The following is a 25,307-nucleotide window of genomic DNA, read 5'->3' as shown; positions in this document are numbered from 1 at the left end:
GGAGCCATGCAGAGGGAGTTAGTCTGACCTCCTGCAGAGCAAGCCCTTCCTACCTGAGCCACCTAGGGATGATGTGGCACCGAGCAACATATACCCACCCTGTCCCTGAGCAGCCAAGTTCTTTGCTGCTATCGCGTTGCTTCCAAAAATACTGCCTATAAAATAACCACCCACGGACTGCAAATGGTCCTCATTTGGGACCCAACAGTTTGTGTCTTACCTACTGTGGGGGTTTTGGCTTCAACCAAGTTGTAAGGGTTACTTGTCACAGGAATTCTAACCTATCTTTACAAAGCTTCTGAGGGTCAGCAAACAAACATTAAATTTTCTGAGCGGTACAGGTCATTGAACCCACTATTCCCTCAAAAAGATATCAGACAGTAAGCAAATTGTGAAGGATACATTTTTTATTTAACATTCCTCAAATAAACTGTGTTTATATAATATATAACATATGAATTCTTAATATAAAATAGATAACTGCATTGACTAAGGAAATCTACTAATTGAAAACAATTTGTTTATGAAATCGTACAATAATTTATATAAATTATCTCTTCCAAATTAGATGAACATTTTTCCTCTAAATAATCCACACAATTGTGATGACTACAAAAAGTGGTGTACAGAACTGGCTTAAGGAAACTAGAGAGTCGTCTTCTGTTCTTTCGCAGTCCTCTCTGCTGCATCTGCAGTTTCTTTCTGTTTGCTTTTTGTTCCATCCACTGGACTTGCAAAAGGAGATATGAATTTGATTTCCACTGGTGGAGGCTTCCTTCCTCTCCTAGGAGTAGCCCGTTGTTCGCTATATGGTGATGTTTCAGGTGGTTCTGCTGAAGCTTGTGCCTCATCTGCACCATCTTCAAGAACATAAAGTTAAAAGAGAGACTGTGAAAAAAGAGGGATCGGTATCAGCCCTGTCTCATCCAAGTGAGTGATGGTTAGTTGCACACCTCCTTCAACCTCTAAAATTACCTTCTCTGATGACGGCTGAAGGCACATGGTAAGGCTTGGTGTTCTCTCTAGCCAGCTTCCTCTGCACTCTGGGAAGGATCTTGCCACATTGGTATAATAGAGAATTTCTGGCGACTGCTCGCTCTCTCAGGCGAGGATCACGATCATTCTGGTGAAGGAAAGGTGTACAGCCAAAAGCCACCTCATTACAAGAAGTCCACTGCACACAACGAGCTGTGCTATTTCTAAGTAGTGACCGAAGAGCAGCAAGTTCTACCCACCAGCACCCACCAATTCCACCTGGTTCTTTTAGCCAAGAAAAATGAAAAAGGCACCTGCAGACACCATCCGGCTGGCCGAAAGGTTTCAAATGCGGGACCTATAACCTGCAAAGCCACATGCTGAGCCTGACTCACTGGAAAACTTTGGCTCTGGACAACAACAAGTGCATCACAGGCCCAGAGCAAAGGCTCGCAAAACACAGATCTGAAGCTGGCTGTTTTGAGAAATTGAATATTTCCAGGAAAGTTAAAAAAAAACAGGCAGGACTTTTAGGGAGTACTATGAAGAACAGCTGGTAACCCCTAAGAGAAACTTGCCCACTGGCAAGAAACTTTATGCTTACCATAAGATTAACTTGGGCTTTGCATACCCGGAATCATAACTCAAGATCTCTCTTTGCTGATGCTGGCACGCACTACCAAGAGAAGTGTAGCACTCACTATGCTTGTAGGATGGAACAAGTAAATTAAGCTGGCCACCCTGCTCTATTAGTAAGAAGCTGATATATCAGAGAGAGAGAGCGTGCGAGGGGCCTCCTTTTATAATTCAGAAGCTCTCTATAAGAGGCAGTAATCGTTATAATAAAAACAGATTATGACAATTCCTTAGTTTTGACTCTAATGCTGCTCTTCTTCCAAGGGTAGAAAACCCCAGGCTTTTCTGTTGGTAGATAGGGCCTGGCGGTCGGAAGATGTCAGTCTGTATGGAAAGGTAGGACCCCCCCTCTCCTCAGGTAACCAGTAGTAGGTAGCCGGTGATGTAAGAGGAGGGAAGTGACATCGTAGCCCTAGGCTTTAAAACACTGTGCCCCTTGCTAATAAACGCCATTTGCCGTCCACCACATTGGTGTCTGTGAGCTGAATGGACCGTGCTGCCAGAGTGTGGCGCCGTTGCCATTCCTGAACCAGGTCGCCACGCCTAAGAAAGGCAACACTTTTCACGTTTCTCCTTGCCTCTTTCTTAATGCCAACATAAAATGTTTCCAACTGATTACCCCGAGAGCATCTTCTTGTCTCCAATAGTATCTCCCCTCCCCATGATTTTGCAATATCTATGCTGCTCTTCTAAAAGGCACACAGCTTCACATGGCACCCCAGACACAGTGACTGAGCACGCTGCCATGCGAAGCACCACCCAGCACAGCAACAGCCAGAGCCGATTCCTTTACTAATCAATGGATCCATCTGTGCACCAGATGAAAATAAGTGACCCTGCTGTAGAAGTCCCCACCCAGCTTCAGCAAGGAGCGTTCAGGTCTTCCTTCCTCAGCTGAAGGTGATTTCACAGTATGGAAAGGGTTTAAAAGGAGGATCATTTAAGCGACAAATTGCATCTGTGACTACAGGCAAGCTGTCATTAAACTACAACGTCCCCTCTTCCAGACCCGTCCCCACCGTGCTGCCTACAATAATACTGCCTATACAATAAACACACTCAGACTGCAGATGCTCCACCTTTGGAACCCAGCAGTTTGTGTGTGACCTACTGTGGGGTTTTGCCTTAAACCAAGTTCACAGGCCTTTGGGGTGGCCAGTTGTTCCTGGGTTTTGGCAGTACAGACCTTAACCACGAGTGGAGTCTTCAGCAAATTCAGCTCTGATGCTCGGGCAGAATTCACTGCTGAGGTGGAACGGTGCAGATTGGGTTGCAGGGGGCTGGGTGCCACGAAGGAAGTAGAGGCTCTGCATGCTGAGTGCCAGCGACCACCACGTTGTGCAACTGGTGTCCCAACAACCGCATTGGGCAACTCTGAATCGGGAAGACGATGTGCTCTGACTGGTGGTTTGGTAGTTCCAGGGCTGGAATTACAAGGAAGGTGTAAATGACTTCCAATCCTCTGAAGCCCAAACATACTGGAATTCACATTTATTTCACCATAGGTTTGGATAAATCCCAGCCTTTCTTCCCATACATGTCTGGTTTCTGCTATGTGAAATTCTGTAAACACATTTAGTGTCAGGTAAAGATACATGTTTGCAGAAACAGAGTTGTCATAGCAGAAAACCCCTTTGGTTTAGATACGCTTTGGACAACTCTCAGCCTTTCTTCCATTCTGTATATTTCTGACTATTTCTAACTAAGCCTGGGAAAAATGAAGCCAGAATTGGGCAGGAAGAGGTAAAAGATTACAACTTGATGGCATAGTCACATCCATCCAAACCCCTACACCAATGGGTTGATGGTAATCATAGCTTTAGCTTCATTGATTCAGATCATGTTAGGGTTTGGAAGGAACCTTGAAAGATCCTCTAGTCCATTTGGTTTGAGCTATCTAAAACTCTGAAAGCACGTAAAAATATGTATTCGCAGAAATAGAATCGTCGCTAGAAGAAAACCTCTCTCATCCAACATTACCTATAATGCCTTTTCCCCTCCCTCTCTCTCCAAGCATCCAGCTCAAGACACAACAGTATTAGGGAGAGGCTTACCTATCACGTTGTGTGACGTGGGCTTTCTGCTCAATTCTGATACAGATTTCTCCAATTATGGACAGAATGTTCCTGGTGAATCTTGCCCTTGTATGCACATTTCCTGCATTTCCTTCTTTTACTGCTGTTGATAATGGCTTTGGTCTGGAGACTGTGAAACAAGAGGGAACGGGTATCAGCCCTGTCTCATCCAAGTGAGTGATGGTTAGTTGCACACTTCCTTCACCCTCCTAAAGTTACCTTCTGTGATGATGGATGAAGGCACATGGTAAGGCTTAGCTCTCTCTCCAGCCAGCTTCCTCTGCACTCTGGGAAGGATCTTGCCACATCGGTCTAATACAGAATTTCGGGTGACTGCTCGCTCTCTCAGGTGAGGATCACGATCATTCTGGTGAAGGAAAGGTGTACAGCCAAAAGCCACCTCATTACAAGAAGTCCACTGCACACAACGAGCTGTGCTATTTCTAAGTAGTGACTGAAGAGCAGCAAGTTCTACCCACCAGCACCCACCAATTCCACCTGGTTCTTGTAGCCAACGAGCAGCAAGACTAGTGCAGCTACAGAACCTGCCACTCGGAGGGAAAACAATTCTCACACCCTCGTCAGCACCTGCCATTTTCAATCTGCTCACAAAAGAGCAGGCTCTGCCCTTCTCCTCCTGAAACACCCATGCCTGAGATGACCGAATCCACAGCGCAATTGCTAATTCTCTTGGACAAACTGATGTGAATATTGCAAGGACTAAGGGAAAAGCTACCTGCAGACACCTTCCGGCTGGCTGAAAGGTTTCAAATGCGGGACCTACAACCTGCAAAATCCACTGCTGAGTCTGACTCACTCAAAAACTTTGACTCTGGACAACAAGAAGTGCATCACAGGCCCAGAGCGAAGGCTCACAAAACACATATCTGAAGCTGGCTATTTTGAGAAATTGAATATTTCCAGGAAAGTTAAAAAAACCATGCAGGACCTTTAGGGAGTACTATGAAGAACAGCTGGTAACCCCTAAGAGAAACTTGCCCACTGGCCAGAACCTTTATGCTTACCGTAAGATTAACCTGGGCTTTGCATACCCAGAATCATAACTCAAGACCTCTTTTTGCTGATGCTGGCACGCACTACCACGAGAACTGTAGCACTCACTATGCTTGTTGGATGGAACAAGTAAATTAAGCTGGCCACCCTGCTCTATTAGTAAGAAGCTGATGTATCAGAAAGAGAGCGAGCGCACGTGCGCGGGGGCCGCCTGTTATAATTCAGAAGCTCTCTATAAGAGGCAGTCATCGTTATAATAAAAGCAGATGATGACAATTCCTTAGTACATATACAGAAAGATCGCATGTGTAGATTAGCACATGGCCCTGTTCTGCTCCCAGTTTCGGTACGTTCATTTGGAATCACAGCTCCTAACAACGCCAAGTAAAGACCTCCAAGGTCATGGGCATTTCTTGTGAGTATGTTGCTGTAGGCACGAGGCGTTACAGAAGCTCTGCCGTGGCTTTTTTGACCAAATTCAAGTCTGCCGGTCTGAAGCGCAATTCCTATTCGCAATGTAAGGACTTTTGGCAAACTGGGAAAAAAACCATCCCAATCAGATCAGAGTCAGTAAGGCCTTTAACTGTAACAATCCCTAAGTGCAGCCCTGCTTACCTCAGCAGTCCATCTGGCATTCGAGTTCTCTTCCCTGAAAGATATTCTCGATTCCTTTGGCCGTACAGGACAAATGGATCGTCCTGGAGATGCAGAGGGAGTCGCTAGGGGTGTGGTGCGGAGGCTGGGTCTCAGAATAGACTGAGGGGTGATCCCAGAAAAGCCAGGAGCTGATGTGGCCAAGGCTTTAGCTCGCTATGAACAGAGATAAAACCACTCCATTTAAACCACAGTTGACTCATTAAAACCATGTTAAGTTAGTTTAAGTTACAGAGTCTGTGCCAGCAGCAAGGACAAAGCTTTGCCTCTACACTGCTCTTCTCCCAAAGGTAGAAAATCCTGAAGGACAAACCCCAGGCTTTTCACGTTTCTCCTTGCCTCTTTCTTAATGCCAACATAAAATGTTTCCAACTGATTACCTGACGGAACACAGATAGGGCATCTTCTTGTATGCAACACTATCTCCCCACCCAATGAGTTTTGCCATATCTATGCTGCTTTTCTAAAAGGCACAGCTTCACATGGCACCCCAGACACAGTGACTGAGCACGCTGCCATGCGAAGCACCACCCAGCACAGCAACAGCCAGAGCCGATTCCTTTACTAATCAATGGATCCATCTGTGCACCAGATGAAAATAAGTGACCCTGCTGTAGAAGTCCCCACCCAGCATCAGCGAGGAGCATTCAGGTCTTCCTTCCTCAGCTGAAGGTGATTTCACAGTATGGAAAGGGTTTAAAAGGAGGATCATTTAAAGCGACAAATTGCATCTTTCAATATCTAAGCATGGTGAGAGTTCCAAATTGGACTTCCATTGTTCTATCCAGTAAAAACAAGCTTATTTCACGGAGCTCTGTCACAATGGGCGTGCTGGGATTTAACTACAACTTAACTTCCCCTCTTCCAGACCCGTCCCCACCGTACTGCCTACAAAAGTATTGCCTATACAATAACCACATGCGGACTGCAAATGCTCCACCTTTGGAACCCAGCAGATTGTGTGTTACCTACTGGGGGGGTTTTGCCTTAAACCAAGTTCACAGGCCTTTGGGGTGGCCAGTTGTTCCTGGGTTTGGCCGTACAGACCTTAACCACGAGTGGAGTCTTCAGTAAATTCAGCTCTTTTGCTCGGGCAGAATTCACTGCTGAGGTGGAACGTTGCAGTTTCGGTTTTAGTTTCCTGGGTGCCACGAAGGAAGTTGAGGCTCTGCATGCTGAGTGCCAGCGACCACCACGTTGTGCAATTGGTGTCCCAACGACCGCATTGGGCAACTCTGAATCGGGAATACGATGGGCTCTGACTGGTGGTTTGGTAGTTCCAGGGCTGGAATTACAAAGAAGGTGTAAATGACTTCCAATCCTCTGAAGCCCAAACATACTGGAATTCACATTTATTTCACCATAGCTTTGGAAAACTCCCAGCCTTTCTTCCATTCTGTAGAATTCTGACTATTTCTAACTAAGCCTGGGAAAAATGAAGCCAGAATTGGGCAGGAAGAGGTAAAAGATTACAACTTGATGGCATAGTCACATCCATCCAAACCCCTACACCAATGGGTTGATGGTAATCATAGCTTTAGCTCCACAGAATCAGATCATGTTAGGGTTTGGAAGGAATCTTGAAATATCATCTAGTCCATTTGGTTTGAGCTATCTAAAACTCTGAAAGCACGTAAAAATATGTGTTTGCAGAAATAGAATCGTCGCTAGAAGAAAACCTCTCTCATCCAGCATTACCGGCAATAATGCCTTTTCCCCTCCCTCTCTTTCCAAGAATCTAGCTCAAGACACAGCATTTTTAGAAGGCTGCTTACCTATCACGTTGTGTGACGTGGGCTTTCTGCTCAATTCCGATACGGACTTCTTCAATTTTGGACAAAACATTACTGATGAATGTTGCCATTGTATGCACATTTCCTGCATTAGCTTTGTTTGTTACTGTTGATAATGGTGTTGGTCTGGAGACTGTGAAACAAGAGGGAATGGGTATCAGCCCTGTCTCATCCAAGTGAGTGATGGTTAGTTGCACACTTCCTTCACCCTCCTAAAGTTACCTTCTGTGATGATGGATGAAGGCACATGGTAAGGCTTAGCTCTCTCTCCAGCCAGCTTCCTCTGCACTCTGGGAAGGATCTTGCCACATCGGTCTAATACAGAATTTCGGGTGACTGCTCGCTCTCTCAGGTGAGGATCACGATCATTCTGGTGAAGGAAAGGTGTACAGCCAAAAGCCACCTCATTACAAGAAGTCCACTGCACACAACGAGCTGTGCTATTTCTAAGTAGTGACTGAAGAGCAGCAAGTTCTACCCACCAGCACCCACCAATTCCTCCTGGTTCTTGTAGCCAACGAGCAGCAAGACTAGTGCAGCTACAGAACCTGCCACTCGGAGGGAAAACAATTCTCACACCCTCGTCAGCACCTGCCATTTTCAATCTGCTCACAAAAGAGCAGGCTCTGCCCTTCTCCTCCTGAAACACCCATGCCTGAGATGACCGAATCCACAGCGCAATTGCTAATTCTCTTGGACAAACTGATGTGAATATTGCAAGGACTAAGGGAAAAGCTACCTGCAGACACCTTCCGGCTGGCTGAAAGGTTTCAAATGCGGGACCTACAACCTGCAAAATCCACTGCTGAGTCTGACTCACTCAAAAACTTTGACTCTGGACAACAAGAAGTGCATCACAGGCCCAGAGCGAAGGCTCACAAAACACATATCTGAAGCTGGCTATTTTGAGAAATTGAATATTTCCAGGAAAGTTAAAAAAACCATGCAGGACCTTTAGGGAGTACTATGAAGAACAGCTGGTAACCCCTAAGAGAAACTTGCCCACTGGCCAGAACCTTTATGCTTACCGTAAGATTAACCTGGGCTTTGCATACCCAGAATCATAACTCAAGACCTCTTTTTGCTGATGCTGGCACGCACTACCACGAGAACTGTAGCACTCACTATGCTTGTTGGATGGAACAAGTAAATTAAGCTGGCCACCCTGCTCTATTAGTAAGAAGCTCATGTATCAGAAAGAGAGCGAGCGCACATGCGCGGGGGCCGCCTGTTATAATTCAGAAGCTCTCTATAAGAGGCAGTCATCGTTATAATAAAAACAGATGATGACAATTCCTTAGTACATATACAGAAAGATCACATGTGTAGATTAGCACATGGCCCTGTTCTGCTCCCAGTTTCGGTACGTTCATTTGGAATCACAGCTCCTAACAACGCCAAGTAAAGACCTCCAAGGTCATGGGCATTTCTTGTGAGTATGTTGCTGTAGGCACGAGGCGTTACAGAAGCTCTGCCGTGGCTTTTTTGACCAAATTCAAGTCTGCCGGTCTGAAGCGCAATTCCTATTCGCAATGTAAGGACTTTTGGCAAACTGGGAAAAAAACCATCCCAATCAGATCAGAGTCAGTAAGGCCTTTAACTGTAACAATCCCTAAGTGCAGCCCTGCTTACCTCAGCAGTCCATCTGGCATTCGAGTTCTCTTCCCTGAAAGATATTCTCGATTCCTTTGGCCGTACAGGACAAATGGATCGTCCTGGAGATGCAGAGGGAGTCGCTAGGGGTGTGGTGCGGAGGCTGGGTCTCAGAATAGACTGAGGGGTGATCCCAGAAAAGCCAGGAGCTGATGTGGCCAAGGCTTTAGCTCGCTATGAACAGAGATAAAACCACTCCATTTAAACCACAGTTGACTCATTAAAACCATGTTAAGTTAGTTTAAGTTACAGAGTCTGTGCCAGCAGCAAGGACAAAGCTTTGCCTCTACGCTGCTCTTCTCCCAAAGGTAGAAAATCCTGAAGGACAAACCCCAGGCTTTTCACGTTTCTCCTTGCCTCTTTCTTAATGCCAACATAAAATGTTTCCAACTGATTACCTGACGGAACACAGATAGGGCATCTTCTTGTCTGCAACAGTATCTCCCCACCCAATGAGTTTTGCCATATCTATGCTGCTTTTCTAAAAGGCACACAGCTTCACATGGCACCCCAGACACAGTGACTGAGCACGCTGCCATGCGAAGCACCACCCAGCACAGCAACAGCCAGAGCCGATTCCTTTACTAATCAATGGATCCATCTGTGCACCAGATGAAAATAAGTGACCCTGCTGTAGAAGTCCCCACCCAGCTTCAGCGAGGAGCGTTCAGGTCTTCCTTCCTCAGCTGAAGGTGATTTCACAGTATGGAAAGGGTTTAAAAGCAGGATCATTTAAGCGACAAATTGCATCTTTCAATATCTAAGCATATTGAGAGTTCCAAATTGGACTTCCTTTGTTCTATCCAGTAAAAACAAGCTTATTTCACGGAGCTCTGTGACAACGGGCGTGCTGGGATTTAACTACAACTTAACTTCCCCTCTTCCAGACCCGTCCCCACCATACTGCCTATAAAAATACTGCCTATACAATAACCACACGCAGACTGCAAATGCTCCACCTTTGGAACCCAGCAGTTTGTGTGTTACCTACTGGGGGGGGTTTGCCTTAAACCAAGTTCACAGGCCTTTGGGGTGGCCAGTTGTTCCTGGGTTTGGCCGTACAGACCTTAACCACGAGTGGAGTCTTCAGTAAATTCAGCTCTTTTGCTCGGGCAGAATTCACTGCTGAAATGGAACGTTGCAGTTTCGGTTTTAGTTTCCTGGGTGCCACGAAGGAAGTTGAGGCTCTGCATGCTGAGTGCCAGCGACCACCACGTTGTGCAATTGGTGTCCCAACAACCGCATTGGGCAACTCTGAATCGGGAATACGATGGGCTCTGACTGGTGGTTTGGTAGTTCCAGGGCTGGAATTACAAAGAAGGTGTAAATGACTTCCAATCCTCTGAAGCCCAAACATACTGGAATTCACATTTATTTCACCATAGCTTTGGAAAACTCCCAGCCTTTCTTCCATTCTGTAGAATTCTGACTATTTCTAACTAAGCCTGGGAAAAATGAAGCCAGAATTGGGCAGGAAGAGGTAAAAGATTACAACTTGATGGCATAGTCACATCCATCCAAACCCCTACACCAATGGGTTGATGGTAATCATAGCTTTAGCTCCACAGAATCAGAGAATGTTAGGGTTTGGAAGGAACCTTGAAAGATCCTCTAGTCCATTTGGTTTGAGCTATCTAAAACTCTGAAAGCACGTAAAAATATGTGTTTGCAGAAATAGAAGTGTCCTAGAAGAAAACCTCTCTCATCCAACATTACTTATAATGCCTTTTCCCCTCCCTCTCTTTCCAAGAATCTAGCTCAAGACACAGCATTTTTAGAAGGCTGCTTACCTATCACGTTGTGTGACGTGGGCTTTCTGCTCAATTCCAATACGGACTTCTTCAATTTTGGACAAAACATTACTGATGTATGTTGCCATTGTATGCACATTTCCTGCATTAGCTTTGTTTGTTACTGTTGATAATGGCGTTGGTCTGGAGACTGTGAAACAAGAGGGAATGGGTATCAGCCCTGTCTCATCCAAGAGAGTGATGGTTAGTGTCACAACTCCTTCACCCTCCTAAAATTACCTTCTGTGATGACAGATGAAGGATCCTGCAGTGACTGATTCAGCTGTTCTGCGGGGTTAGAATTGGCACGCTGCCGTTGGTGGGCTAAAAGCAATTCATGACTCTGAGCATCAGCATTGGTCAGTAAAAACTTCTCCAAATGCTCCTGTGAGAAATAACACCTGTCAGAACTGTACTAGGATTCCACCTCTTCTCTTTTTAAAGACCTGTTGTCCACACTTACTTGTTCCGTGACTGTAAAATGTAGTTTCAATAAATCTTCCATTAGTCCCAGCTCCCGACAGATTTTGTACGTGTGTTTTAGCAGCTCCTCCATGTTTAACTTGGTGCTGTGTTGATGCAACAGGCCCCAAGCCTCCACCAGGCACCTGCAATTAATTTCTTGTATTATTTTCTTTTGAGACTATTACAAGGATAACAAAGATTATTAACATTATGCCCCAAAAGCTGCCCCAAGATATTATGCCAAAATAGTGGGATCTATTTCGTTACCTATTGGACAGCAACACACTGAGGGAAAGCTTCACTTCCCCGCTGCTTGACATGGGTGGCTTCATCATCTGCATGTATCGGAGGGCTTGCCTGTGCTCTCCTTGGCACATGAGGCACTGAAGAACTCTCCAGTGTTGCCATGACGCAGGTCTCATTGTAGCTGGGTGAAAGAGCAGGGCCAGTGAGTTCTGTAGAAGATAGAGGTCATGGCTATTAAGCTGCGCACAAAAACCAAAAAATCTCCCAGTTTCTTAACTGAGGGCGCATGTGGGTTAAACAAACTTCTGTGAGTAATAGAATTTGCAATGAACACCAAAGAAAACTGTGAGATACTTACTTCATAATCCTTGTGGTCCAGAAGCCAAAACCCTTGGATCATCTTAACCAGACCCCAAGGGATGGCAAAGGCTGTTCGGAAAGAACTGATTGAAGCATCTGTTTGGTTCGGAAAGGAATGCATGATGTCTAGCAGCAGGTAAATTGTCTGGCATCGAGCATCTAATTAAGGATCATAAGTTTGTAGGACCAAAGATGGGTCACATTACAGTTAGAAAAAGCACTATGAAAGGCAAACACAAGAATGAGAGGAAGACAAATCTGCTGAGGTATCAGTCTTGCCTTTTGAAGCTCTTAGAAACAGCAGACAGACAGGTCCTGAGCTCAAAACCACCTTCCGAATAAGTTACCAGAAAGGAATGCTCATTGGCTTCTGCCAGCCATTCAGAAAGGTTACCTTCAGACCCTGAAGCACTCCCGTTACTCACTCAGCCTCCCTCTGCTCAGTGGAGCTGCCAGATGGACAATCCAAACATCTCAGCATCACAGAACATTTACGTGCACATACTGAAGGTGTCATACCGGTAACTGGAAAGGATACAATTGCATACTTGTCGCTTTCTTCAATGCTTTCTAGCAAATAGAGATCCAGCAGTGCCTGGCATGAAAAAGTAATGAAGAGTTTTCTTATAAACTGTCTTTCATTAATCCTTGGTGTATAGAGGGGAGGGGTGTGTTTTCAGAGAAATGACGCTCACGTGTAAACTAGCAGGGGGATATTTCCCAGTTCCTCCTTCATCTCTCTGCCACAACTTCTCAGCCTGGTCTCCTAACTGGGAAACCATTCCATCAATCATCAAGCAGTCAGAATCCCATTTTCCTCTGGAACAAGAGGCAGCAAGGAGTTGCACAGAGTAAATGGCTCAGGTTGCACAGAGGAAATGGTTCAAGATCAAGGGCTTGAAAGTGGAAACAGCCTGAGCCTGTTTGTCATTGCAGCAGCGTCATAGCCCAATCTGTGTTAGGCCCTTATTTCCTTTTCAGTACAATTTCCAAAGAAGAACCTCAGACCCCCTCAGCCAAGGCCTATCACCCGGATGCTAGTCAGCCAGGCCAGGGACGAAAGCTCCCACTGGGAACCGACTTCTATCCAACAGCCAGCGAGTGCTGGCTCTGCCAACCGCTTCATGTGCGTAAATAACACCGACGTACTTGTGAGTAGGGGATTCAGGCCAATACCATGGTTCCCAGAGATCACTAGTCAAGGAGAGAGAGGCCTTTTTTTAAAACAATGATGTCACCAAGAGACGCTGCAAAGCAGCCTTAGGTACAAACATTCTAACAGAGGAAAGCAACCTCTGTGTTCAAAGGAACACACACATCCCTGAAGCCAGGAGGATTGACAGCAAATGAATTCAGCACAGCAGAGACAACTGTTGACACAACAGCCATTCCCTTCCGCTCCTGGATGTGCAGCAGAAGCCTTCCAGAGTTTCCCTGTAAGGCCTACCTTGACAGACGCTCAAGTTGCTGTCGATGGCCGGTGTAGTAGCTCTGCAGCAGAGGATAATTGTAGAAAGGTCGAGCCAAAGGCACATCGTCATCTGCAGGCAAGAAAGTCCAAGCAAGTTAAAGATGGAACAGCACATTTTTAAAGCAACACGTTGACTAAAATAGCAGGAAATGAGCTCAGCACCGAGAAGCCTCCGACTCTGAATGAAGCCAAGGCTCTTTCTGCCTTTGTGCCAGTATGACACAAGACTCAAGACCTTCCTGTCTCAAGTGCCATTTTTGGTTTAGAGCTGAGGTAGCTGCATTATTCTACCCATACTTGATAAAACAGGAACAGCTCCGTTTCAGAAACAGAACTCCAGCATACGCTGCGGCCACGAAACAAACACGACTTGTTACTGATGAAACGACTACTAAAGCACAGCTGAGAATGTCTCCATAGACATGGCTGAGCGGATGGTCTCCCTGTTGCAAATGAATTACAGTTCATGCTTACCTAAACCCTCTGGAAGGAGACTGGATCGACAGAACCAGGCAACCACTTGCGCATACAAAGAAACAAGGCTGGTTACCAACTGCTTCTTTCTCAAGTTGGCAAAACCTGAAACAAGGCATAAGATGATTTCTCTTTCTGCAAATCTTCACTTCTACACAATTCCCTTCATCCTACTCAATAGGAAGTATTTAAATAACAGGGCAGAAATCTTTCTCCTTGTATTCTCACTCGGTATGACTCTCTTCTCTGAAGAGAATCCCACACAGTCACCACCAAAACAAAAAGCAACCCCTGCAAAGAAACAGGTTCACTAGAGGTTAAAATGCAACTAGAGCTATTCACATAGCAGACATTTTTACTATAGCAAATGCTACCACATTCACTTGCTGTCATCTCAACCCAGCTGCTGCCTGTGTAGCTTCTTGCTGAACGTAACCTCCCCAGCCACTTGCACGATCCCCACAACAAACTATGTCCCAGAACTCCGTGCATATTACGTGACAGTCACAACTTCTCAGATTTAAGCCCCTTCTCCCAGCTGCGTCTGACTGCCTTCCCATCATCAAAACCAACCAAAGCTCCTGTTTCCACAATTACAACCCAAGCATCACTCCAAATCTTAACAGAATGTATGAGAGATTGAATGATGCTGTTACAAACCTTGTTCGGTAAGCTCTCGTGCCTCTGTTAGAAAACAGTTTAAGACTCTGCTAAGGTTGGTCAAAAGCAACTGGCAGTGCTGAAGAGACCGTAACGTCTGTGGGTCAATGAAGTTGCAAGAACCATCGAAGAGCGGAGCACCTTTTCAAGAAGAAATAGTCCATCATTAGCATACAAAGCAATTGCAGAGTTTCAAGGTTCCCTTAGGGAACCGTGTGCAATAACAGGTGCCAGCAGACTTCTGAGCAAGTTCAATCAGTAGGAATGATTTTACAGGTGCAGAATGACCACATTAGTACTCACACATTTGGTCCAACTCATTTTTTGTACAGATCACTTTGTTCCACGTCCACGCAAGAACAAACCGCCAATTGGCAGCAGAACTTGGCCGCTCTGTAAGAAAACAAAAGAAGAAATGAATCAGCACCTTCAAACTCAAAGCTAAAAAGTCTACCATAAAACCAGCCTCAGAAGTCAAGGATTACCTTCAGATGCCCAATGTTTAATGCATCCCGTCAGAAAATCTAAAGAGCCTGTCCGGACAGCAGCTGACAGTATCGCTTCAAATTGCTCCTCCTAATCACAACAGACAAAATAAAATGAGACTCCGATATATTTTGATATCTGAACCCTCAACTCTAAGTGTTTATCTCTAACTGCCGATTCATTCAGAGATCACAAGTCAATTAGTCCAGAAGTATAGCTCTGCTTTCAGAGGATGCAGTAGTTTGCCTCTGAGGCAGACTCCCCCCCTTGTCAGGTACTAAATGCCAAACCTAATGCTTTGGGAAACAGGCGGGGATGGAGGTTGCTCTGAGGGACTGATGCCTCCTCTTGCACCCGACCAGCACTAACTGCACGATGCCTTGGGCCTCTCTGTGGCACAGAATTAGCCGATGGCTCCCTAGCCCCAGATCCGCTGGGGCTGCTGCCAGTCAAATGCGGCACTTGGGACCTCAGGCGACTGTTACTTCTGCTAACTGAAGGGAACACTCATGCTTCAGGGCAAATATGAGGAAGACCATATCATCACCTCTCGGAGCCTCTGCAGCCTTGGCAAACAAGAGGGATGGATCTCCCCTGTGATCCCCTGATACGCACGCACCTGACTCAAACTGGATGGCGGGACATCAGACAGTCTCGGAGACAGCAAGCCAGATACAAGACACCTGTTGTAGGTCTCAGGAATGGCTTTGATTATTGAAGGACCGGATTTCTTTAGCAACTGCAACGTCTGAAACATCAGTCACAAAATACGGGTTAAGACAGCATTGCTTTTCTTCCCCAAATGCCCAGTACTTTCTCCTGTTCTCCCTTCTGCCCCCCTCCTTCAAGTTAATCAGGGATCAAAACCCTCGCTTCAGGCCATGCCAGCAGTTCCACGGGTGAGGAATAAAGAAGTAATGGCTTTCCCTCCCCTAAAGCAATGCTGCATTTCTTTCTAGGCATTCAATCCCCGATCGTGCTTCAACGGGTGACAACAGGAGTGTTACAGTCCCAAGAGTCGCCCTAAAACATTACCGCACACCTAAAACTGGCAGGACGCAACCGGAATGATGCCTGCGAATGGGCATGGTGAGCATAAAGGTGGGGCAAGAGAGAACACAGAAAAGCTACATCTCCCGACACTCGCAACAGAGGTACAGCAAAGATCACCTCCTTCTGGAAGCCGGTGCAAGTCATGTGAACCACTCCGGAGTTCAGCAAGCACGTACCATCTGCAGAAACAATGAGCATGTGACAGCCCCCTGTACTCTCACGGTTACTCTCTGAGCACTTTACACTCGCACGTAGCAGTATCTGGACAGATGTAACTGAGCACCCGTTGTCTTCAGCAGAGCACTGACGCAGTTTGGGATACAAAACAATTTCTCTCGAGTGCTATCCAGGTGCTGTGCTGTGAGCTTCAGTTCAAGGCCCTTTCATTTTATAACCATCACCACTTCAGTGTCGGCATTACCAAAGCAACAAACACCAAAATCCAGACAGCAGGCTCTCAGATATGTTTCAGAGGTGGCCTTGGGAGGGGCCTGGAGCTTCTTCCTTGGGTATTGGAGTGACAAACAATGAATCGGAGAACCAATCCATGGCCTCTGACCTCCATGGCAGCTTAGCACTATTCAAAGCAGTGAAATACCTACCAAAGTTGTAGATGCCTGGATGAAAAAACTGCTCAGGTGGTGGATGAGATGGAGGAACTCCCCGACTGAGACTCCGCTCCTGTACCAGAACATCCAAAATGAGCTTTGGAGAAGTCACCCTCGTTACAGCATCCAGCGACCACAGTGCAAAGCAGGGGCAATCGTGAAGGAATTCTTCCGCCCTTAAAGAAAAGCAGTGCATAAGCTCAACGCTGACAGCTCAGTGAATTCTTCCAAAGCGATATATGGAGAACAACGAAAGAAAAACCTACCTTAGTGAATCCGGCATTTCAGTCTGATACCAGCGATTAATGTGAAATACACACAAAAAAGTCGATGGTGTTCGCTGACCATAGGTATTCACTTGCCAGCTGAAGACTGAGACACTGGTCTCAGGAGAGATGACTGTGAAAGACAAGACATTGATTCTCATTGGTGGAAAATACGATTTGTCTGCTATTTTTAAAACACCGCTTTCCGTTTTACATTAGTTCTGTCACCAAGCACAACACGTACTGATTGGGATGAGGAAGAGTTTAGCAAAACCCAAAGCATCCTAGGATGCTTTCAGAAAGCATGCAAACATGTCTAGTATACACTTGTGTTGCTCAGTAACATTCTACTCCAGTTCTCTCACTAAGTGGAGCCGTCTCTCTTCTCTGGGGAGAATGCATTTGCTGGACGTAAGCAAAGTAGGTGGCATTTCATTTTCCATAATTGAGTAAGGAACAAGGTGCTATTTCTGTTGATTTCATTATTACCATTTAGGGAACCTCATACACTTCACTATTAGTTGCAGGACTCAGCAGCAAACGTCATCTGCCTTGTGTTTGCTACACTTCAGAAAAACATGGACGTTGATTCCAGTGAGAAACTATATACAGTATGGATTTTCCCTCCAGTTGGAATAGAATCATAGACTTGTTCTGGTTGGAAAGACCTTTAAGATCATCAAGTCCACCATTAACTTCTTTTTAGGGACCATGTCCCTAAGCACCACATCTCCATGCCTCTCAAATACCTCCAGGGATGTCTCATTGTGAGCTTCTGTGCCATTTCTCTTTTGTTAGCTCCTGAAACTAAACTGCCTTTAGAGAGATGAAAATGGAAGCCACTTGTTCCCTTGAGGAATCTCAGATAACCTCGGCATCCAGTGTCTCCTTTTCAGTAAGCCCAGCGAGCTAGTCTAATGAACAAACCTTCATTAAGGCTTTCCTCACTGCCATCAGGGTGGCTAAATTTTTCAATGGTCTGACAGCTGAGTAGTTTACTATTCCTGGTCTGCCCTCTCAAGGGAACGATTCCACCTGTGAGATCCAAACTGTAGCATTCGCCGCAGGATTTCAAACCCTGGGGAAAAAAGAAGCGACAAGCAGAAAGGGCATTTGAGATCCAATCCGACATTATTCCTAAATCTGAAAGAACGTATGTCTGGCTACAAAGAAAAATGCTGAAGTTGTCTGTGAAGCACGCATGCTCCCTTCTCTTTCATCAAGTAACTTTGGAAATAACAGACAAGAGCAGCAGCTAAGAAAAATCAAACCCATCTCTTTGAGAAACTAACATGAAGCCTAAGCGGAGACTCTCACTTCTATTATAGAATAAACAAACACTAAAACCAATAGTATCAGGAGCCTGTCAGAGATTAATTTTAACTGCTGAATTTCCAACTTTAATTCCAATGCAAAGAGGAGCCAGTCCACACATGACACTGCAGGATCAAATTCCATGGCTTGCTTTCAAAAACCGTGGACAAACGCCACGCCCAAGAAGCACCAGCAAAAGACTTACTATTTTTTTTCAGTCAGCTCTGAGTTTTAAGGGTAAATACTGCACAGGCCAACTTAGGTGATAGTCCCATAGAGAAAACGACTCCTTTCATCCTCTCTCATACATGCATCATTTACCTCATACATGACTTGTCCGGATGCCAAGCGTTTTCTGCCACCAAAAGCCAGCTGCAACAGATGTAAACTCACAACGTCCCCTCCGCTGAAAAAAGTATCAGTGATGGAATTTGGTTACAAAGCTGCTTTATAGTCCTCATTTCATTAGATCTAGACTGAAGACATCTTAATGGCACACTTTTGCTGAGAAGACCAGCACCACGACCTCCAAAAACATGACAGGCTGGTCACATTCAGCCATTAAAACATAAAGGAGGAAACGCTGACAGCTTCGGGGGCAAGTGCTCACCCTACAATTGGAAAGCTTTAGTCTGGTGTTGCTGTACAAACTATAAGTTGTTGGAAGTAGTTCTTCAAAGGGAAGAGTTCTCAGTCAACAAGGTTTTCAAGTCAAACCTAATAGAAACTGCTGAGCTGATTAGGGAGTTTCCAGATGCTGAAGGAGAGAGAGATCTCATCCCTTCCCTTCCCTTCCTCCCAAAGTGCCAAGCCACTGCACCCTGCAACATTCTGATCTGATTCCTTAGCCCAGCAGGAAACCATTGACTTGTCTGCTGAACAGTGGCTGTTGTCTGCCAGGTGAGCTGAACTGGCTCACAAAGGCTCCAGAGGCTGCTCCAGTTGGCAGAAGGGAATCGGCAATGCCGGCACCTCCCTCCTTCAGGGGCAGCAGCCCGGCACATCTGACCTGCAGCTCAGCTGGGCTCAATGGTATTTTCGTGTCACGCTGCAAATACCAAACATGTCAGAAGCAGTCGTCAAGAAACAACGGAAATCATTCAAGAATGCAAGCACAAATGATTAGCCACTGCTGCTTTGCCTTCATTCAGAAGGCAGGAATTAGTAGCTCCCTCTTCCCAACAGTGAAATCCTGTTGAGATTGCATTGTAAGCTCATTGTAAGATCAGGTACCTTCTGTACACGAGAGAATCTCCTGCGCAGCTACAAAAACCAGAACAACCAGACACGTATCAACTGCAGGTGAACACATACTGAACAAAAAATTAAATCCATTCAGTGGCTCGTGGTAAGTTGTTATTCACCTTTCTTGTGTAGACTGAACGGCCCAGAGGTAGCAACGATTGCGAGGATCATTCTCAGGCTCTTGAAAAGTAACAGCATAGACAGGAATCCGGCCACCTTCTGGTTGAGTGTGGTGCCTACATGTTTAAAAAACAAAAACAACAGCAACAACAATGAAATAAGAAAAGCTCTCTATACATTAATATGCTTCCTTAAGCAAAAAGAGTGCCACCCCAGGCATGGCCGAGCATAAAGGCCTACTTACTCCCTCTTCAGAGTTTTCATGTTCCATAGTGACAGGTAGCCATCTGAAAAGCCCACCACCAGCTGATTGGTTCTGCTTATGTAGCACAGGGTTGATACTGATGGTCCAGAAGGTGCTTGCAATTGAAAAGAGAGATGTCTGCGTTCCCTGGTCGCAATTGCTCTTCTTTGTGGGACTTCAGCAGGAATAGTAAAGAAAACTTCTAGATCTGCACACACAAAACCAGGCAATAAATGATTCCATGGAGGTGGCATTTTAAACACTGATGTGACACCACCTGTAATCCAATTCTACCGCTCCAGGCCAAATACCTATTTAGGCAGCACTCTCTTTGCCATTGCCATCGTGCATGTATTCAAAGAACCACAAACTCTCCCATCAGACAGGGGCTCCCATTCACATAGCATGCTCAGGGTTGAGGTAAAAGCCACAAGTTGCCTTATTTTTCAATTCCAGTTTGAAAACTGAAAGCTTACCTGATGCTTCTACTTCGCTCTTACTGCCAGATAAATCATCCAAACAAAGGTCAGCCGGAAGGATGTAACCAACATCTGTAGCCACTGCTGCCACTCCAAAGAGACATCGCAGGCTCTGACGAATAGAAATCATTTGAAAAGGAAGCCAGAATTAGCATATAGGAATCAAGAAAGCAAATACAAGACTGTAAGATTTAAAAACAATGCCTTGCTTCGCATGACAACAAGGAAAAGAGAGAGGAAAAAAACACAAAAGCCCTGTACAAAACCCTGATAGTGCCTTCCATTTACTAGCAAACAGTCCAACCAGTAAGACTTGTGTCCTGTCCACACTGACCTCACTGATCTACTCACCAAAAAGACAGGAAGCAAAATGAAAGCAACAGTCCAAATGCGTTTTCAATCGAGAGCATGCAGGGCAAAAATTCACATCAGCTTTGGCTTTCTTCCAGAATTCATAACCTCCGTCACACAACAGCCAAGCTTCCCCCAAAGGTGTCTTCATATTTTCTCCTGAACCACTTTGTGGTGGTAAAGGAATCTTCTGAAGAAACCCCATAGCTAACACTCCATTTGATTTCAACTCACTGCTCTAGGTACAGATTCGATATGCAACATAACCCATCTTATATTTCCCTTTTCCAATTTCCAGCTTAATTAGACTTAACAAATCTATTAAACTTAACAAATCTTTGCTATTTTTCAAAAATGGAATTTCCTTATTGGCTATACACTTGTGACAGCCCACAGCTCTCCTCTGCCAGCTAAAGCTCCAAGACTCACTACCCCGAGTCAAGACAAAATCGTGTTCTGCTCTAAAGCACCTGCTTGCAAGTGGGACACTCTTGGGAACATGTCTGAGTCATTGGCAGCATGCCTATGGAGGTTTGGGATATTTTGAAGACAGTTTTCTGACAGGATTACGCAGCTCCTAACATCACAAAGCCTTCGTGTCTCCAAAGAAAAAGTACGTACCCGTCCAGGAATAACAACAGCTTTAACCACTCTCGATATCCCAAGGTCGTACAGGCAGAGAACGCTTCCTTCTGCTTCTTCCAAGCCAACCAGCAGCCCAGTTCTCTTCTGCCAGGAAAACTCCCTTACCACACGAACAGTGGGAAGCTCTTGGTTTACTCCACTGAATCGGTAAGCAGAAAGACGCTCTCCGGTGACAGAGTTCACTACCTCCAGATGAGGGCCACGTGCCAGCCAGGCTAGCGCGTTTCTCCCTGGAAGGGAAGAGAAGAGAAAGCCATCTTAACTCAATTACTGCATTGACAGTCCGGTAGATAGGGTCTACCTGGCAGTAAAAGAAGCCTAGAGATCCAGAGAGGCACCCAGCTCTACTGTCAGATCACCTAGAAAGTCAGCTGCCTAGCCTGCTCAGTCACTTGCAGCAGCTCTCTCTCTGATCACTCTCTGCATCCTACTAAATACTCTGGGAGTGTGGCCGCAGCGCTTAGCAGCGTTGTCCTCTCCCTTCCAGGCAAGAATAACTTGGTAAGGAGACCAACTTTAAAGGAAAACGCTCACCTCCAGAAAACTTCCCGCACAGCACAGAATCCGGGCTTTTCCCATCTTGCCCAAGGGCCTGAAGTGTCACCTCTGGAAACTGCAGCAGACTGGTTGTTACCTCAGCCTGTAGCTCTTGCATTCTGCACTGTAAATAAAGACAAAAAAGGCAAAAATAGACTCATGTCTGCCATACCTAGCTTGGAGATTGACAGAAGTGGCATCAGCACACAGTGTGAAATCTCCTGTATGTCACTTGTAGCTCTCAGCCTAAAACAATGGCACTTGGGACAGACTTTGATCTCCCAGCAGAGCAAAAGGAGAACCCTTTGCTTTTCTGATTCCTATGAGATCACCAACAAAAAATGCCACAGACGTACTGACAAGGTAAGTAACAGGAAAAAACCTGAGAAAGAAGGAATCCTAATTTGAAAAGCTGCTCAGTAACAGGATGAGTTTCCTCATGATTTGTCCCTTCCCTTGGTTTCCATTTGATTCTTCATTGTCAGTGGCCGCCTAGTAGGTTTCATGCAGCGCTGATGGCTCCTTCCCTTTTTGCCCGTTTGTTTAGAACATTAAGCAACACTTAAGCTCCTTCACTCTCAAATTCTTCCACAAAATGTACTGCTGCTCTTGCAACATTACAAGCACCCCAGGCCTGCACGAATAACCTCTCTTCCTTACAACGTAGGAGGTCACAGCTGGTGTCCAAGACTAGGCTCTTGTGGAGAAGAAAGGTTCTGCTCTAAAGCCTGGGCACTGGAATCGACTCAGTTTCAAGCCACAAGCTCTCTACCTGCGAATGCATCCCAGTACCTTCTGCCAGCACAAAAGCCACAAGCGCGTGAACTCACAGCACGTCACAGTCAGGGTCCTGCACTGAGCACAACTCAAGAGTCTGAGAAGAAAACTACTGACTGGCTCAGGGGCGTTTTCCCCAGAAAATCGGGAAGCAACCCACAAGCACTGGAGGACAAGCAGATGGGAAAGACACTTCCTGCACCTTAGGAGTCAAGTTCCATGAATTTCCACTTTGCCATATTTAACCCGTGCAGACAGAGGATTTAGCAAGGCAGGTAGCCGGCCATTTAGCCCACAGCACTGGGTCCTTCCTTTCCCACTCAGGCAGAAATCCTGCCCCATGTTTCAGGCAAAAGCCCGACATTGAATGCAAAGCCTCGGTCTCAGTCTAAAAAGCCAACAGCATAACAGAGAGACGGTCGCTATCACAAATCTACAATCAGGCTTATTTTGCTCCAGTGCAGCTTCCCAACTGCCTTGCAGAGCTTGTGCTCCGCAAGTTCTGTGAGAAGCACAAATCCACAGCAGAAGGTGAGGAAAAAGAAGAAGGAATTTCAGCTCTCCATCCCAACAACCCCAACAGCTAAGATCGCGCCGCCTCTGATGCACAACGTAGCTTGGATTTCCCGTTGATTAGGAAAACAGAGAAAAGCCACGCAGAACAGAAGTGACATTGGGGCCAGTTTGCCCAGCTGCCTCCTGTGATTACTCTCCAACACAACTGTACTTCCATTCAAGAGTTGCCATACCTGTGTAACGTGGCTCAGCTTGCAACAGTTCCTCGTGACAGTTCGCCAATTGTGCTCTTTTTGACAGTACCTGGACAGCCAGAAGTAGCTGCCAAGTGTCTCGGTGCACAACACACACGCAGCCCTCCCCGAGGAGAGATGCAGGAGTTACCCAGACTGTTCCAGGACACGGCAACCGTGTCCCATCGCACTGCATCACAATGCAGTCAGTCACCAAGGTTACCTGATCCACCCCACTGCTCAAGCAGGGTCACCTGGAGCAGGCTGCCCACAGCCACATACGGGTGCCTTTAGAGTACCTGATTCTGCAACACGCCTTTACAAACCGCAACCTGACAAGCTGAACTACCAAAACATCTGCAAGACAGGCACCTGGCCCAGCCTTTGGCGGAGACTTTCCTACCAGTTGAAGTGTTCTCTCCACCACACAAGTAAACCCACGCCACACCAGCAAAGGTAGAAGACATAAAATAATAGAAGCCTGACAAAGTGCATTCTGCTGTCTTCAGAAAGCAAATGCCAGGCAAATCACTGCAGGAAAACAAGCTGATGCTGTAGGAGAACAAGGAGCTGTCCTCATCAGGACAGCACACAGCATACACTTATTACAGCAGAAATCAAGCAACTGTACCGCCCCAGGCTGGCTTCATGCAAAGGTCAAGAGACCAGCCACAAAAGGCGCTGGACTCCTGAACAGCCATGGTCTCCCCATTAAACCCAGCCCTCGCCCCGCGACCACCGCTCTCCACAGATAGCTCACTTCCCACCACCTCTGTTTAGCCAAATCCCCGCGTTGAAGCAAAGAAAAGGTTCATCAAGGGCAACTGGGAGGGGAGCAGCGTATGGCCCTTCAGGGAAGGTGTTCCTTGAGTGATTTATTAACCAAGTCACCATCAGACCCCTTCTGTCCCAGAGCACTCGTCACGCACATTCCCATGCGCTCTGCATCCGCTGTCCGTTCTGAGCCAGTAAACACTGCACCTCTTCTGGACAGCTTTAACCAGACTTGGAAAATAGCAGACCCCGTGAGAGAGGAGGACGGGTGGCAAGGGAGCCATGCAGAGGGAGTTAGTCTGACCTTCTGCAGAGCAAGCCTTTCCTACCTGAGCCTCCAAATGATGATATGGCACCGAGCGACATAAACCCACTGTGTCTCTGATCAGCCATGTTCTTTGCTGCTACTTCCAGCGTACTGAATTGGAAGGGAAAGCTTCAGTCTTCCTTGGCTTCTTCTAACTAGAAGATACTTCTTAAGGGCCTATTAAAAAAGCTATTGATTGTATCAAACAATTGTCTCCTAATTTGGAAAGATGATTATTTTTACAAATGAACTGAAGTTCCGTGACAACGGGTGTGCTGTGATTAAAGTACAACTTAATTTCCCCTCTTCCAGACTTGTCCCCACTGTGCTGCCTCCAAAAGGACTGCCTATACAATAACCACACGCAGACTGCAAATGCTCCACCTTTGGAACCCAGCAGCTTGCGTGTTACCTACTGGGGGGGTTTCGCCTTAAACCAAGTTCACAGGCTTTTGGGGTGGCCAGTTGTTCCTGGGTTTTGGCAGTACAGACCTTAACCAGGAGTGAAGTCTTCAGTAAATTCAGCTCTGATGCTTGAGGAAAATTCACTGCTGAGGTGGAACGGTGCAGATTGGGTTGCAGTGGGCTGGGTGCCATGAAGGAAGTAGAGGCTCTGCATGCTGACTGCCAGCGACCACCCCGTGCTACAGGACATGAAGGAACAGGACAAACCACCAAATCTCTTGAGACACAGAATTCAAAATCCATCGATTGATAAAAACAGTGATGCTGTGTTTCAGAAATCTGGGGTGAGATGTAACAAAAACATTCAACAAACAAAAATACGGGTGACCCCTCACTGCAGGGGTGATGTATCAGGCCCATGGACAATTTACACGCATTTTCTTTTCAATTATTTCCTCACATTTCTGACTGAATTTCGAAAGTCCTTCCTCTGAGGCCAGAGGGATCCAGTTTTAAGTTGCACAGGTGAGGGAATTCTCATGTCAGAAGAAAATTCATCTACATTTCAATGCTGGGACCGCTTTGAATTCTTCACTGTGTTGGTGTCCCAAAGTTGACATGTTCAGTAACATGTCAACATTACAGAGAACACTAAGTGCAAACAGAACACTCAGCAAACAA

At 46.0% G+C, this 25,307-nt stretch overlaps 1 protein-coding gene across 1 annotated transcript; it reads right to left on the bottom strand.

The window, feature by feature from the left end:
• Positions 1-5,178: 5,178 nt before the first annotated feature.
• Positions 5,179-21,732, bottom strand: LOC311189401 (protein ELYS-like; the record flags this gene model as incomplete). The annotated part of the gene is made up of 27 exons (XM_084261068.1): positions 5,179-5,235; positions 5,316-5,510; positions 6,402-6,639; positions 7,130-7,280; positions 7,370-7,517; positions 10,844-10,975; positions 11,054-11,198; positions 11,323-11,510; positions 11,660-11,806; positions 12,200-12,256; positions 12,357-12,480; positions 13,109-13,202; positions 13,607-13,711; positions 14,267-14,407; positions 14,570-14,659; positions 14,752-14,842; positions 15,372-15,500; positions 15,923-15,984; positions 16,408-16,589; positions 16,680-16,812; positions 17,607-17,757; positions 18,315-18,399; positions 19,358-19,474; positions 19,603-19,810; positions 20,079-20,193; positions 21,015-21,307; positions 21,612-21,732. 27 exons carry the CDS (start codon positions 21,730-21,732, stop codon positions 5,179-5,181), a joined length of 3,699 nt encoding a protein of 1,232 aa, XP_084117194.1.
• Between the last annotated feature and the right edge of the window lie 3,575 nt (positions 21,733-25,307).

This window comes from Gallinula chloropus (assembly GCF_964237585.1).
Source record: "Gallinula chloropus genome assembly, chromosome: 3".
Taxonomy (NCBI): domain Eukaryota; kingdom Metazoa; phylum Chordata; class Aves; order Gruiformes; family Rallidae; genus Gallinula; species Gallinula chloropus.
The sequence above is the reverse complement of the archived record's forward strand: the minus strand, read 5'-3'. Positions and strand labels throughout refer to the sequence as shown.